The sequence below is a fragment of the Zonotrichia leucophrys genome, chromosome 7 (assembly GCF_028769735.1).
Source record: "Zonotrichia leucophrys gambelii isolate GWCS_2022_RI chromosome 7, RI_Zleu_2.0, whole genome shotgun sequence".
NCBI classification, from domain to species: domain Eukaryota; kingdom Metazoa; phylum Chordata; class Aves; order Passeriformes; family Passerellidae; genus Zonotrichia; species Zonotrichia leucophrys.
The window spans coordinates 30,199,460-30,216,259 of NC_088177.1; the positions used below are offsets into that span (position 1 = coordinate 30,199,460).

At 39.3% G+C, this 16,800-nt stretch overlaps 1 protein-coding gene across 2 annotated transcripts in view; it reads left to right on the forward strand.

Annotated features, from left to right (window-relative positions):
• USP37 (ubiquitin specific peptidase 37) overlaps positions 1–16,800 on the forward strand; it is a 34,723-nt gene that overhangs the window by 4,575 nt on the left and 13,348 nt on the right. For both annotated transcript variants that reach the window (XM_064718395.1, XM_064718396.1), the window contains exons 4-17: positions 666–766; positions 1,990–2,171; positions 2,499–2,573; positions 3,100–3,197; positions 4,683–4,767; positions 5,685–5,846; positions 6,332–6,463; positions 8,208–8,331; positions 8,579–8,784; positions 9,540–9,657; positions 10,803–10,882; positions 11,407–11,571; positions 13,034–13,099; positions 14,041–14,191. In XM_064718395.1, the coding sequence (XP_064574465.1) occupies positions 666–766; positions 1,990–2,171; positions 2,499–2,573; positions 3,100–3,197; positions 4,683–4,767; positions 5,685–5,846; positions 6,332–6,463; positions 8,208–8,331; positions 8,579–8,784; positions 9,540–9,657; positions 10,803–10,882; positions 11,407–11,571; positions 13,034–13,099; positions 14,041–14,191 (1,745 nt within the window). The remainder of the gene's footprint in view (positions 1–665; positions 767–1,989; positions 2,172–2,498; positions 2,574–3,099; positions 3,198–4,682; positions 4,768–5,684; positions 5,847–6,331; positions 6,464–8,207; positions 8,332–8,578; positions 8,785–9,539; positions 9,658–10,802; positions 10,883–11,406; positions 11,572–13,033; positions 13,100–14,040; positions 14,192–16,800) is intronic.

Consider the following 16,800-nt stretch of genomic DNA (forward strand, 5'->3'; position numbering starts at 1 on the left):
GGGTCAGCTGTGTCTGTGTCCCCTCCTGGCTTTCTGTGCACCCCCTGCTTCCTCAGGGGTGATGTGAGCAGCAGAAAAGGCCTTGACTCTTTGTGAGCAGAGCTCAGCAATGACTATAACATCTCTGTTATCAGCACTATTTCCAGGACAAATCCAAAACATAGCCTTATCCTTGCTACTGTGAAGAAAATTAACTCTGCTCCAGCCAAAACCAGCACACATCTTCAGCACATTTTGTCCTTGTGTTCCTGGCTTTCTCTGCACTTCTGTAAATGGTTCTTTCTGGCCTCAAACCCCATTTTTTGTTTTATACCTTTCTCATGCTGAACAAAAATCAGAGATTAACATAAAGGATTTGTTTACGTTGTGTGTTGGTATTTGAAACGTTAATAATCTCCCATGCACAGTCTCTTAATTTTTTCTTTTATTTACTTTATTTTGGTTTTTTTTTAAGGATAGGAGGTTTGCTGCCGAGTGGCTAAATGACCAGTATGAGGGATATCCATAAACACATGCTCATGTCTGTGCATTCAGAATATTGTAGTTCTTTGGCAAGAAATATGGCATGCCCTTTCCAAAACCAACTCCAGCTAAACATTTTGTAAATAAAAATAATAGTCAATTAAATGACAATCAGATCAAATATTGTGTACTTTTTCTGTCAGCTGGGAAACCCTCACAAGGATCTGGCAGCTTTGGAGGTGTGCTGGGCAGCAGGACCACACAAAAGGAAGCTAACAGGCAATTCTCTTACATGGAGAACCAGGTTTGTTAAATTGTTCAAATTTTTCCTCTCTAATTTTATTCTGTTCCTCTCTTCCTCTCATTCTCTTTACTGTATGTTGTAATGGCACTGTAAATACTTCACATCCAAAGTGTTTGTAGTTGAGGGAGCTTGTGTTTATGAGGAGTAAGAAAGGTATATGTATGAGTAAAAAAGGTCAGTGTCTGGCTATGGAAGTCAGATTATGTTCTTCACATATGAGCTTTTAGGCAGAGAATTAGAAATAGAAGGAAAGTACATGACTGAGACTTGCTTCTCACGTAGTTCTGACCTCTCTTTGTTTTATGCCAAACACCTTACATGTGTGTGACCATGTCTTAGTCAGCATAGGTCTTCATGAGTTCAATAGACTTCAGCCAAATGTTTACATTGAAAAGCAGATGATCCAGGTTTATGTCAGAATAAAGTTACTGAATTTGTGGCATTCTGCTCACATTTTTGTGTAAATTTCACAGACTTTTCCCCAGAAGTTGTTTTCCTTCAAAATATTTTTTCTTCTTTTTCTGCCCAGATTTCATGGTGTATCTACTAGCTTTAATTTACTTCTTTATCTATGTGAATACACTTATATTACTGCCCTGAGGGAGACTATTTCTGACATTGTCCCAAAACAAATTCTACATGTTACCTTAAAGGCAATCTCACTCTCAAAACTCGAGGCTGTATATACAGTGGTGAGATTAGACATGTTCAGTTTTCAAGTCTAAAATTGACCAACATTCCTTAGTCAACCAATTATTACCTCTTTGCATTGCATCATGTATAGAGCTTGCTTGGCCCAAGGCACTCAGGGCACTGTTTTAATTATGTGGGTTTTAGTACAGCCTTTTAATATTTCTAATTGTAATACCACCCAGGATTGATCTAGGGATAGTTAGGAATCATGCCTTGGGTTTTTTTAATGTAAAGCTTGTAAAGGAGATTTTAAAAACTGAAGTTCAGCTGACTTAGCATTGGAAAGTGAGAAGGGAAAGGGGTTACTGCAATAGAGTTTAATGTTTTCAACTTGTATGACTCAGTCAGAATTCTGCCTATGTCTAATTAGTGTTTAAACTCCCTGAATGTGTTACAAGTAGTATCTCTCAACTTCTGCATGCTACACTGTAGCAAATAAAAAGTGGTGGAAATCAAACATTAGACTAAAGATGATCCTGTTTTTTCACTCTTGGGTTTTCTCCCTGGCCCGCTCCACTTGGGCTTTGCAGACTCCTCCCAAAAGAGTGGCTGTGGAGAGTAAGGAGGAGAGCACATTCCGCAAGGTGCTGGGTACCCCAGCCAGAGGCTCTATGAAGAATTCTGCTGGAGCTGGAACACCGAGCAACAGGGCGAACATTGCAGCATCTCCTGCATCATCAGTCCCTCACAGGACAGGCTTGTTGGAGAATCGGTAGGAGGGTTTTCTTCCCACTATGATACTGTAAAAATTCAGCTCTTTGTAGAGCTACAGGTGGATATAAATCTTCCTCTAGTTTTGCTGTTACTTTTAACAGGATGTTAATACGTGCTTTTATAGCCTCTGACTGATGCTGGCAGTAGAGCTTTCAGTACAGCTTAAGAGTTGGGCAGACCAAATGCCTCACTGTATGCTATAAAAGTGGAGATTGCAGAAGATAGGTCCAAAATGCATGGAAGGCATTGAGGAATTATATTCATTTGGAAGAGGGACATTTGCTAACCTTTCAAAAAGAATGACCACAAATTTTTCTGTCATCAGTGAAAAGAGGAAAAGAACACAACCCCCTGGTTCAGAAATGAGTGAAGATTATCCCAAAGAGAATGATTCTTCAACGTAAGTAACAGTTGTTTCTGATTTTAAATTCCTTGTTAATTTGTAAAGGGATGATTTTATGAAAAGAATGCTCTCAGCCACATGGACCAGGCCAGTCAGTTTATGAATACATTGGCTGCTTGAAATGAGCCATATGTTCAGGGTTAGTAAGGGAAATACAGACTGCTCCAGCAGTTGGTTTCCATGAACTGGCACATACAAATTTTGTGTCATCAATCTTTTGTCAATTACGTCACTCAGAACTGCATGTGGACTACATGTGCTTTCACCCTTTTCAAAACAAAACTGACAAAGGGGAATTGACATTTGAAGAAGAAGCTCCATGTGTTTGAAGTCAAATTTAATTGTAAGAGGGCTTCTTTAAATGAATTATGTGAGGTAAACTTACATGTGAATGAAGTTCTGCTGTTCGTGGTCAGGTATTAAAGGTGATAGGAGAGAAATGCTTTAAAACAAGTTGTAAATATTGAACAGTAATTTCCCTTATCTTCCATAACTGCACTGCCTTCTACTTTTCTCTCTGTAGGAATAATAAAGCCTTGAGTGATCCAGCATGGAAGTACTTGAATAGTAGCAGAGAGAAACAGTTGAACCTGAAGCAGGCTGAGGAGAACAGGACATCAGGTAAAAAATCAATGTAAAGCTAGATGATACCTAGCCTCAACCAGTACAATCTTGCCCCTTTGCTACAAGTCCAGCAAGTTGCTGCAGAGGTGTTTTTTTCCTAATCTGCTATGCCATTAACTTTGTTGCTTCCTCCAGAGCCATATATGAGATGCAGATAACCTGCCTTCATTTTCAAAGCCTGTCCTGCTCTAGTGTGGCCTTCACCTTTATTCTTCGGTGCTGATGCCAGCCCATGAGCCAGCTTGCTTGAAAATTCCAACAAGCAGCTTCAAACTGTTCCAAGCTGCCCTTTCACTTGGGAAGGGATTTCTGTAAACTCCTTTTTACTTACTTTCTTACATATTTTTAAAACTTGCCTTTGCTCTTAATGCCTGTGTGAACTCTAGGCTGTTTTTTTTTGTGATTGAGATGTCTACTGTTTGCTTTTACTTCCTTATCTCTTCCCCAGAATTTACAGGGGTCAGGACTTTGGTCCTGTTTGTACCAAAGTTCTCTTGGATACTGCTGTGGGACCAGGCTTTACAGACAATACAGAAATACTGACAATATGTAGATAAGCTAGTAAGCAGCACTGTTCTTCAGTTTGACGAATAAATACTTAGCTTCTTTCCTCGTAAAGCGGAATGCATTCCAGATCTTGTTTTTATGTGAGAATGTTGGTGGATGCATTCTTTTTTTACTGCATCTCTGATGGCAAAAATATGTTACTGGAGGAGCTGGTAAGGTGAATATTTGAATGGACCTCTGAATGGACATCTGGTTTTGTCTTCAGAGTCAAAATTAGAGTCTGTGTATCCGTGCAAGTTCTTGCAAACTTCTTTCATATATCTGCATTTCTGAAAATTGCATGACTCAAACAACTTCAAGAAAGAAGCAAACAGCTATTCATTATTCAAACTAAATTACACTGAGATTCACTGTAATAGGTGGGATTTTGACTCTTGAGAGCCTTTTTTTAATGTGGCACCATCTGAGGCATTAAAGTCTCAGGATCTGTCACAATGATATCATATCAATAAAACAATCCTATTTTGCCCCAAGTATATAGTAATTTACTGTGGGAGTTGGGAGTAGGAAGAGAAGCTGTTTTCACTTCTGCATATTTACCTTGAATTTTGAGAGCTCTGCATTAGAAATCAGGAGATTTCTGTACATGTGTCTTATCTCTCTTAACAAGAGGTATAGATATTTATTAACTTTCACGTAGTGAAGATAATGACTTTTTAATATTTCATATTGCACTTTGGGTTTGATGGAGACTGAATTGAATACCTGAAACTCCATCATGCCTTTACTTACATATAATTAATAGTCACTTTAGTACTTCTAAGCATCTGTATTAGTCATCTCCCAACCAATTCTGGAAACCAGTATTTGAGGATTTTTAAACCTTTTGACTAAGTACTTTCAAACAAGTTGCTTATTGTAAAAATAGCTGTGTAACCTGGAACAAAATGTCCTGTCTTTCCTTCTCTTTTAAAGGTGTTTTACCACTGCAGTCATCATCTTTTTATGGTAGTCGATCCTCTTCAAAGGAGTACTCCACTGGCAGTTCCTCCCTCGACAGGTAGGGCTGATTCACTGGAATGAACTGCAAATAGCAGTTGTTTCACTGGAATTAAGCTCTTCAGTTTCCTGTGTGTTGATCACATGGTGCTTGGATGCATAACATGGTGGGTTCTGTTGGTTTTTTTTCTTCATTCAGCAGCACAGTGCAGTTCTTCAAAGTGTCTCCAACTGCCCTGCTTACATCTACAAACTAGTTACTGATTTCAATAGAAAGACTTTGTAAAATCACTCAAGTCTGTTATAGTTGTTGTGAATAACTCTAGATGGTTCAAATACTATATGAACTCTGCAAGTTAAGTCTGAACTCATACTTCATTTTTCCCAAGTAGATAAATGGCATGCAATTCTATATTTTAATAACAGTATTTTAGCAAATACTAAATCCTGCTGAGCTTGGGGTTCTTCTTTGTAAAGTGCTGTGCAGTCAGACTCATGGTCTCTGTCTTAGATAAGGTACAAGATCAAGGGAGAAAAGAAGCATTGTCCATGTTTAAATGTTAGGAATTGAGGGCTATAGTTGGTGATGAGGTTACAAGAACAAGAGACTGAAAATGAAGATTCTGGTCCAGATGTGAATTTTAAGCATATCTTGAGAGTGGTGATCTCCTGTTATGTAATTATTCTTCCTCTCATCATAGAGTGTGGGGAATTATTACATGTTTGTAAGACCAAAGACTTGGTTATACTGCATGCCCACCAGTGCATATAAGAAGATTTAACCAAGCTAAGAATTTACACTTCTAGAGAGAAGTGTTCTCTGTCACATCTCTTTTTCCCTGTGATACATTCCAATTATCTTGTGTGGCTTCACCACTCCTTGTCTTCCATGGTGCTGCAATTCCAGTGTCATGGACTATAGCTCTTTAAGGCAGAACATTACAAATCTTCTATTTTCTTATGCTTTTATGTTTCTAGGTCTAGTGTATCCAGCCAGACCTCTTCAGCCAAAAGAAGCCTGGGATTCCTTTCTCAGCCTGCCCCTCTTTCTGTTAAAAAAATGAGATCTAATCAAGATTACACAGGATGGAACAAACCCCGAGTGCCCCTTTCCACCCATCCTCAACAACAGTTGCAAGGGTAAATTTAATTTTCTTTATCTAGCATGCATACTTTGATCATCAGAACATGCACATTCTTGTCATAATTATTTAATTAAAAAAATAATCCTGAAATAAATGAACACTGAGGGAGGGAACCCTTTTCTTAGTTTGGAGGGTATTTATTCCTGAATTCACATCCTGGGAGTTTCAGAGACATAGTAATTTCTGGTAATTCATGTTTCTTTAATGATGATTCATTTCTCTATATGTGTGTATATATATATATATATATATATATATGCATTTTTTAAAAGTTTGGTTGTAGAAACTCATGTGAGCTTTCCTGGTAAATGCTGCCTCCCATGAGTTTTCAGTTTAGGCTGAAGAGCTGGGGAACAGCTCCAGTAAGATGCTCTTTGGCGAGTGGCTGGGGTGAATATCCTATGTGTTAGTAGTGCTGTGTTTAACTCTGGCAGCAGGTTTGCGCATTGACCAAGCATTCAAAAAAAATTTTTTTTTCAGGTTTTCAAACTTGGGAAACACCTGCTATATGAATGCCATCCTACAGTCCTTGTTTTCAATTCAGTCTTTTGCTAATGATTTGCTCAAACAGGGTATCCCATGGAAAAAAATTCCACTCAATGCACTTATCAGGTAAAATTCACATTCTGTGAAAACTGTTTTTCTCCTTCTTTATTGAGAAACTGGTTTGGTAAAACTGAAGCATGCTTGTAGAGGGTCATTTGCCTGTATAGATAATAAAAGAAATCCTAGAGCTATCTGTATTTTGTGGCTTTACTTTTGAATTAGGAAATCAGCTCTTAACTTATAATATTGAGTTACAGGCATTCTTTTACTGTATTTGTAGTGGCAGAGTGAAATGCTTCAGAAGAAAATGTAAGAAATTGCAAAATAAGTTAGGTGCAGAAAAGTTTCTTTTAAAAACTTTGCCAGGTAGAGTTTAGGCTGATCACTAACTTCACCTGATATGTGGGGGCTTATGCCTTTTGTTTGGTAGCTGTGGAAAGTGTTCAAGTTTTGCATACTTAATCTTTCTCTAAATTCTGCCATTTGGGATTTTTATTATATTTCTCTGATGCACCTCATTTATTTTCTGTCTCTAAATAAGATGCAAGATTATCAGAACCATTTGTGTTTCTGTTCCATCAATTTTTTATATCTTTTGAGGTAATTTTCTATTTTTGGTGTGTCATCTTGAACTCTTTCTACACTACTTGGGATCAGAGGTTGTTCCATGTGCCTCTTGAAATGTCCTTTCTCTAATTTTTATAGAAAGACCTCTGAAGGTTGTGCTCCATATACCTAATGGGCAGTGTGTCATCCTGTACAAGTCAGAGTTGATACTCAAAGCATCTACTTTGTCTTCTCTTGGTTTGGCTATACCATCTAACCTGGTGACTGTTTTTCTGGTTGATCAGTGATTGATTATCACCTGTGCTGTGGTTTCCTAATGTGCTTTGCTGAGCAGCTGAGAGGGCCAGGACAGCACATGCTGTTCTTGGAGTTCAGCAGAGTAGCAGAAACTTGTCAAGCTGCAATAAACTGATCAGATTCTTGGGGCTGAGTATGAGTTGTTGGTTTGGGATGCAATGGGATTATACAGGTTTTCCCTGTCTTTGGGTTGGGGGTTTTTTGTGTCATGCGATGTGACGTCTTCCTGTCACTTTCTTATGTATGTAGCATGACCAGAACTTGTTCTTGGAGTATATTTGGTGTGTATGTCCTGTGAAATTGTAAAGCAGTTGTAAAAGATAACTAAATCACAGTAGCTCAGAGGCACAAGTAAAGTTAATTTCAAAAGTTCTGTAGCAAAGCTGACAGAAACACTAGCATGAACCAAGGAACTCCTCATGGCTCTTTTTGCTACAACTTTTTCTCTGTTAAAATGTTTTTACTGCTGGAAGATGTAAGGCTTGAAAATGAGTGGAAGTTTAAAAATAAAACATAAATAGAAACTGTTCTGATCATTCAAGTTGAATTTAGTGATTTTGTATTGCTTATTTTGGTACTGTGTGATATCATATTTCCCATCAGTACAAATGTTTTTAAAAAGCATTATGAGGTTTTTTCCTCATTGCAAAAGAGGAGAAATACATTTTTAGAGCTTTATAAGGCTTTTCATTTTACTTTAAAAGATTGTGGATTGGGTTTTTTTGTTCATTTGAGTGCTGTTTGATGATGGCTTCAAATGAGATCTCAAAATACTTGAAATGGAAAAGGTTAATTATATGTGGGATATTTTCATACAGAACCCCTGAACCACTTATCACAGGACAGAAGCTTTTAGGAACTCTTAAAATAAGGTATCATGAATTCTGTTATGTTTCTCTAAAGTCCTGGAAAACCAACCAGTGTTTCATTGCCTTGACTTCTGCAGACGTTTTGCCCATCTGCTTGCTAAAAAAGATGTCTGCAGCTCTGAGGTTAAGAAAGAGCTGCTCAAGAAGGTGAAAAGTGCCATTTCAGCTACTGCAGAGAGATTTTCTGGGTACATGCAGAATGTAAGTATCATTGTCTGGAAACAGTTATGTGCAATTTGTCCAGTGCTTGGACTGTGTTGAACACCTGTCAAGCTTCAGCTGTGTTTGATAGTGACTTTTGGTTGAATGGCAATGATTGTTAGAGGAGAACTGCCTCAGTATTACTGAATGCAGTGAACTGAATGTAATTCCCCAGTCTGTGTGTGTTTGAGAAAAGTACTGAATGAAGTTATACAAAGCCATATCATTATATTTGCCCTGTTTCTAGGATGCACATGAGTTCTTGAGCCAGTGTCTGGATCAGCTGAAGGAAGACATGGAAAAGTTAAACAAAACGTGGAAGAGTGAGCCAATCCCTAATGAGGATAACTCACCAGGACGTGCTTCTGACGACCTCTCAGCCACCAAAGTTTATACATGTCCCGTTATCAGTAACTTAGAGTTTGAGGTTCAGCATTCTATCATTTGCAAAATGTAAGTGTGCTTGACAGCTTTTTTCACACTTATCTTAAAAGACTTAGGAAGTCTTCCCATCTCACATGACTTCACCTGTAGTAACCACGACTAAGAACTATGTTTTATCCAAGGCTAGATATTTAGAAGAATATTCTCTTGTCTAGAAATGTTGTAAACTTCACACACTGTCTGCTGCTGCAGGCCTTCTTTAAACAGTGTCATACTACATAGTTCTTCATTGCATTTCCTATGGAAAGCCTTTGTGCTTTGCTCTGTGTGTACCAATTGTATGGGAATAGAGAGAAAAGGGGGTTTCAGCCAAGTAATGTTTCCTCTTAAAAAAAGGAAAAGGGGATGCCATGTTTTTAATTTGATCTTTCTAAGGGCATCCAGGGAATGGCATTTTCTTCTGTCTCTCTACATTCTTACAGAAAAAGATGTCAACCAATATGTTTGGGCATTCATTGTGTGTGACCTGTGCAGCAGATGTGTTCAGCTATAGCAGAACTTTGCTTTGATTTCCTCTATACCTGATCAATTGCCTCTCCAAAGCAATCTGTGCTTTTTTGTTCTTACCCTTAAACAAATGCTTCAACTTCTAAAGCATCAAAAAGAAATTGCAAGTTCCAACTTTGTCCTGAGCATCAAACAGTTCCATTTTGATGAATAAAAATAGGATGAACTGGGAAGTCACTTTACCCTAAACCACAAAAGTATTTGTTAGTTTTAAGTTTCTTTTTCATCAGACTTGCAGGAGCATGTTTCTTTTTTAGGTGTGGTGAAACAGTCACTAAACGAGAACAGTTTAATGACCTCTCCATTGACCTTCCTCGAAGGAAGAAATTTCTTCCTTCCCGATCCATCCAGGATTCTCTTGACCTCTTTTTTCGGGTATGTACTTTGAGGGGGGGGTTTATGCATTGTGGAGTGTTTGCAGGTCATGCACCATATGGAAATTCTGATTGTACAGCTGATTATTAGTTTCTTTCACAGTGGTTTGCAGGCATGTGAGATAGCATGGAACTTTTTTGAGGTTTGTCCATTAGCAGCATATGGAAGTTTATATTGTAAAATGCTGTGCAGAAATTAACTGATGTAAAATAGGTGAACTTCCCAATTTTGTGATGGAAGAGTTGAGGTGTAAACAAATACAGAGGAGAGAAGGGAGGCTGTTACATTGGGATAATCACTCAGGAAGTGCTACCTCTCCTAGGCTAGGATGCTTCAAGCCTTAATTAGCATGGAGGAAAAAATCATGCAGGTACAATAATTAAAAAAAAATAAATAGCTGTAATATGTGGATGCTTGCTTTCTAAATAGAACTTCAAGGTGAAGCTTCTGAAAGCTGAAAATGAACTTGTATGTCTGTGAATTGGTGTGGTATTTTGTCATATCTTCAGACAAACTTTTTTTTCTCTCTGTATAGATAATACTTTCAACAGAGAGAATAGCTGACGTGCTTTTTCTTCTAAAAGCTGGTGGAGGTCTTACAATTTAAAAAAAATCCTAAAATTTTAATGTAATTTGACTTCACTTAAGGTAAAGCACTGTAGGAATATTTGATGGGCAGGTTATATAATTTCAGGAAAGGAATGCTTCCCCTTTTGATGTCTGTCCACAACTCTACTCTCATGTAGCATACCCTTGGTAAGTTTAGATGAGGATACCCTTTGAGGAACAGAAGTTTTGAACAAGAGGGAGAAAATTTCATGGCACCACATCCACTGAAGATTATTAGGGGAAAAAAACCAACAAACAAGTCCTGTGTATAAGAGAGAAAACCCTCACAAGATTGTCCCCTCCCTTTGGAAGCTATTTTGTATTCCACCTGTGTTAGTGGATATGATGTGAAATTTTAAGGTCTGCTGCCTGTCCTCTTATTAAATGTCCTCTTACTATGTCAACTGGAAGATGATTATAATTTTAAGTGGTTACTGCTGTTTTTGAAGAGTTTGTGTAAGAGATGTGTATTTTTGGTTGAGATCTCCTTGATTTCTCTTTTGTTCCACAAGTCATTTCTCTGCTCCCTTAAACAGGCAGAGGAGATTGAGTATTCCTGTGAGAAGTGCAATGGAAAGTCTGCTGTTGTCACACACAAGTTCAACAGGCTTCCCAGGTAAATGCTGACACCTGTTCCCCTCCTTCCTGGAGGCACATTACGAAAGTGCAAGCAAAAATCCCCTGAAGAGTAAAGCTGGGAAAATGAGCAGGACAGCATGTGCAGTGGTCAGTGTGTGAAAGAGGTGCACCTGCAGTCAGTCTCCATGCTGTTCTTCAGTTTTACTCTGAAGAAGCCCTTGGAAACCCTCAGCAGTACTTATTTCTTCCTCCCTATCACTACACAAGGAGGACTAAGTCTTCCCTTTCCCCTTTTCTTGGGGTTTCTGGGATATGAAGGAAGCACATATAGGAAATATATTCTGGAATTTTAATATTGTACAAGTTGAGTGATGAACAGGGGATGTGTGATTACCTGTGTCTTGCAGGTAAGGGATGGTCAGCATTTGCCTACCACCCCTAAGTAATAATCTGGTTTGGTCAGGTGAATGCCTTTGGAAAAAAGGCTTACTTGGATTTTGAATAGGTTTTCTTTGACTTCTGTCTTGAGATGAACATTTGTCCTTCTCTTCTCTCTCTCAGGGTCCTGATTCTTCATCTGAAACGATACAGCTTCAATGTAGCATTGTCTCTCAATCATAAAGTGGGGCAGCAAGTGGTTATTCCCAGATACCTAACCCTGCTTTCCCACTGCACAGAAAGCACCAGGCTGCCACTGACACTGGGGTGGAGCGTCCATTCTGCCATGTAAGTGTGCAGCTTTGGTCCCTGCTCTGCTAATCATGTGTGTCACAAGGTAGGCACTTGTCAGATCTCCTCCAGAGGATGTCTGGGCAAGGAAACATTACAGTTATGCAGCTTCAGATGTGTGCTGCTGGCTTGTAATGCTGCTGTCATAAGAACATGTTTGGAAAGGAAGCATGATAGAAGCAGTAGGAAGAGATAGCTGGGCATTATCTAGGGAATATTTGGTAAGATAATATTCTTCACTGTCCTTGAAAATAACTTTATATTCTTTTTAAGAACACTTCTGTTAGTAATTTTTAAAATGTAGGTCTCTCAGTGCAAAGTAATCTAGATTACCTTTCCCTTCAGAACACTCTAACTCTGCTTAGAAGACAAAACATCCTGCCTTTTTCTGCTAATTTCCACTTGCACCTCCTGTGCTGTCATTCATTTTTCATTGCCTTTCCTGTGCCACTGTAGTATCTGAGCACTTTGGATGCTGCAAATACTCTCTTCTTCTCTCTGAGACTGTTATATCTGTACAGCTGCCTGACCTGAGACACAGAGATTAAATGTGCCACATAGGAAGCTTGTGGCAGAATGAGGAACAAGAAACCCTTAGGTCTCTTGTGGCCTCTGCTGAGTGACATAGGCAGGGTATCCATAGTCAGCTAGGACACATCTGGTGCATCTGTTCAGCAGTGTGGCAGGTGTTTTGCCAAATGTTTAGTGGTGTTCTGAAATATAAGTGGATGTTTACCATGAGTTTGTTTTAACAGTAGGAATCTCAAACACAACAAACGGTTTATGCTAACCAGAGCAGCAATACTTGACAATGGCTTGGAAATAGCTTTCCAATGTTTGGAGGGTTTTTTTTTTCAGTCATGAAAACCATTGTAATTGACCAGGGAGTGGAAGGGAAACTAGGCTGGAGAGAAGCAGACCTGGTTTAGGGGGAAGATTAGAAAAGGTTTCTGCAGTGGCTACCGTCTGTTTGATAGATGTGTAGTGATAGTGATGGACTTTGAGGAGCCCATGAAAGGATTAAATGGAGCAGGAAGTTGGTTCAGAGGAATCTAGGTAAGGCAGGAGAAATTAAGATGTGGGAAATGCCAGAAAACCGGCTGATCCAGACAAGAGCAGGAGACTGTGGTTTGGGAGCAGGAACTCAAGTGTTGGTGGGAATAAAATATAAAGGAATGAGTTGTCTTGACATGGGAGCCAAGAGCCTTTAATTTGTGAGCCGGTCCCTGAGGGTGCATCGCCAAGAAGTGAATCAAGTTTAAAGGATTATACATGGTTTTGAACAACTGTTGTTTATTTATAGTGTGATGAAGTTATTACTGTAAATCTAAGCAATTAGCAAGTACATAATGATATTCTGCTTGTTCTTTTGGTCATGGATTTGCATGCATAGCAGACAAGTAAACTTATTTTTTAAAGACTGTAACTACTGCAATAAATTATTTTATTCTTTTAATAGTTCCCGTCCATTGAAAGCCTCCCAGATGGTGAATTCCTGTACTGTAAGCACTTCCACACCTTGTAGGTGAGTTATAGCTCTGGAATGTCCTTGTCCAATGGCCTGGGGTTTTGTGGCATAGGTTCCAAGGCATTTTTAGATTTTCTAGTTCTTTTCTGGTGTTAATGTTGTAAATTATTTCAGCTACTGTCTTTTTTCATATCTGAGTCTTTTTTCATATCTGAGTTTTATTGGGATTGCATGGTAGCTGAAATTAACATCAGTGGTGCAATTTGCCTTGTTTAAGAAGCAAAATGATTGCTACTTCTGCAATCTAGCTCTTTGTTCTGACTCTATGGAGCCAAAATGGGTGTTTTGGGAGCAGGAGGTTGATTCCTTAAGTTTATTTGCTAAGATGAGACAGCCAGTTTTTGATGCTGTGAAAAATGTGATATCACACTGAATGGTTTTGCGTTGAGGGATGCTTAAAGACCAGATTTACTAATAAAACAGAAATTGTGACTTCCCCAGACTCCTTTGTCTTCTGTTCTAAAGAAGCAGGAATTTATCTTAATGGAAGAGCAAACAGCAAAATGAAAAATTGGTGCATTTTTGTACTTCTTATATCTGGGTAATGTTGTGAGAAGCCCTATGTCCAACTTAAAAAACTCAAGTCAAATGATTTATGCCAAATTCTATGTGCTAATGTGGCCTTGTCTCAAATGAGTTCAGTCTGGGATTGCAAGGTAATCAAGTGCAGAATCCTTTGCCTTAAAAACAAGAGCCACACAGTTACTTTTAACTTTGTAAGCTGTTATTGCAGGCTTCAAGTAAACATGTCAGCTAACCCAGCAGAATAAAGCTTCCTGAAAACCTTGACTGCCATATTAATAAATTGTCATTGTCCCTTGTTGCAGTGTGTTCCCCAGTTGAACAGTGTAAAAGCAATGCTTCAACAGTTACTTTGAGACATGTTTGTATGATGCTACAATGCTGTGAGGTTCTGTAGCCATGTTTTTAATTTACAGAAAATACACTTTCAAGTCCAAGAGCTCTGCAGCACTCTATGTAGATTCTGACAGCGATGATGAGCCATTGAAACGCTCTGTTGCCCATAGCCAAAGGTTGTGTAACATACAGAGCAGAGACCAGCAACAACTGCAAGATGAGCCAGAAAAGGTAAGGGAAAAACCCACAAACTTTCATGTACTAGATCCTGTTTGTGCTCATGTCTGCTGTGTGCTTTTTTTAGCATAAACTGAGTGACATTGATGTCAGATGAGGTTTTTTTCCTGCTAATTAGCACTGCAGTGCTGGAAGGGAGTGCTTTGCTAATTGACCTCCCTCTACAGTTGTCTTGGGTTCCCACTGGGAACAGAAGTAATTGCATTGCAATTGAACTTGAGTTTTCAGGTTATGGATACCAGCTGCTTAGCAGTTTGGTCAGTCCTTTGGGTAACTTCCACTAATAATGTTCCTGGGCTGAAGTGTAATGTGCTGTCAATAATAAAAGTATGAGGTAAGGCCCTTGATTAAATTAGATCCAGTATAAGGTGGGCTAAGCAAAATATTCAGTTGAGAGAATTTCATGCACATCCAATCCGTGTCCCCTTTCAAGTGTGGCTTTTAAATGTTGTTAGAATCTGAAGCTAACAGTCTTTGTAGGCGGACACAGAAGTGTGAAGAGACCAAGTTCATTGGTGTAATGGCACAGTTAATTTCAAATTGCCTTTGAGCTTTTCCTTGTGACTAGTGTCAATGCTGCCAAGATACTTTTTTTGCCTGTCAGGCCAGTGTATTAGCAGGTAGATGAGTTGTGTGGGAAGAAATGATGACCCAGAAGGGAATAGCAGTAGCTTAGAGGATTATCTTGCAGTACCACTTTCTTCTGTTGAGAGAACTGCAGGCCTTGTGCATAGGACAAGTTTCCTGCATCTCTGCTTCTATAAAGCTTTTGCTTCACTAAAGTTTTTGACAATGCTCATAGGATTATTTTAATCAAGGAGAGATTTGTGGCCTTGATTATGATATTAAGGGACAGGTGTAAATGTGGATGAATAGCAGTAGTAACAAGAGGAAGATATCTACAGTTTCTGATGTGATGGGAAAATCAAACCAAGGGAGGATCCTCACCCAGAATTTAATAAATGACAGATACTGAGTATTAAACTTTTAGAAGATCCAGAGCTAGGAAGAGCTGCCAGTTTGATGAAGCTCAGAACTACAGATAAGAATGATCTTGACAAATCTGAGAAACTGCATAAAAATAGGAGAGGTGGTTCAGTAGGAACAGGCTAAAGGTGCTAATCTTAGCAGGATTAAATGACTATAAATGTGGGATAGGAACAGCTGGGAAAACAGTGGGCCTTCAGAAAGGTCATGAAAGGTGACAATCACAAGGTCAGGCAGGTTGAAAGTAGAAGTATCTAGACAGAACCGTAGCCTCCATACACATTGTGTGAAGTAACCATCCTTTTTTCCTCAGAACTGAGCTTTAGTTGGAGTTCTGTATCCGTCTTTGGGCTCTGGACTGAAAAGAGTTATAGATTAACTGGAGAGGGGCCACAGGAGAGGAACATGAATGGTCAGAGGTCTAGAAAGGAAGATTTTGAGAGAAAGAGCCAGGCAAGTGGTCTTCAGTTTGGTCTTTAGTTTAAAGAAAAATGTAAGCAAGGCTTGTGTCTTCAAGGAAAGGGAGGAAGTTAATAGAAACACTTGAGCTGTTTCCTGTGCCTGTGGTGGATAGAACAAGAAGTAATAGCCTAAATTGCAGACAGTAATTTTTAGATTAAATATTAGGGAACGCTTCCTGATGGTCAGGATATGTAGGGATGGAATGGATTGCTGTGGGAAAGCACAGAAAGCTCTTTGCTGAAGGTCTGGTGTCTGCTGTTCTGCATGGCACATCTATGCCTGGCTGCAGCTGGAGGAAGGAAACAAGCTTGTCTTTGAAGTCCCTGTTATGTACCTTTCAGAAAAGGTATTTCAAGCTGTCCTGACTTCCTGGAGTTTTGTTTGTGGGGAAGAGTAGGTAGTTTCTACTGCATAAACCCTGTAAGTGCAGAAATTGTGGGAATAAAGCATACTAATATGAATAACAAATTAATTACAGGCTTTACAGCCAGTTGTGGGAAAGAGACACTGGTGGTGATGATTCCACATAAATTATTTTATTCTGTGGCCGTGCATATTGGCCACTTCTCAGCCACAGGCCTGGCCAGCCGTGTGTTACCATTAACCAGGTTCTCTCACCACCTCAGTGTTGTCCTGGGAGACCTGGTCCTGGTTTTTTGGAGGTGGCAGTACTGTTGCTGCACCATTTCTCTTGGTATGAGTCTCAAAAGAGCTGTGGATGGGGTTGCATTAAGGGCTTGGTGGTCACTTTGTCTGGCAAGTGCATCCCTTGCCAGGCACTCCTTGCAAAATGTCCCTGCTGTGTGGGAGAACAGCTGGAATAGCATCTGTGTATGGCACTGGATGCTAGGGGCAAGCAGCAGTTGTCCAGCTAAACAGGGCACAGCTGCAATTCCTGTGATCTCTGCTTCTGCAGATGAAGTAGTATTTGAAGGACTTCTTAAAAATGCTTACTTAAAACAGCCTGTCTTACAGCCTGAGCTATTTAAAATCTATGCAAATAATGTCTAGTAGAAAAGTTGTATTCAAATAATGCACAGATGCTGCCAAGTCTTTAAAGTCCATCCACTGAATTAGTGGTAGTTGTTGGCAGAGAGCCTGGAACTAGGGTTTGCTGAAGAGCTAAAGCAGTTTTGATGTTGGTAACCTACAGG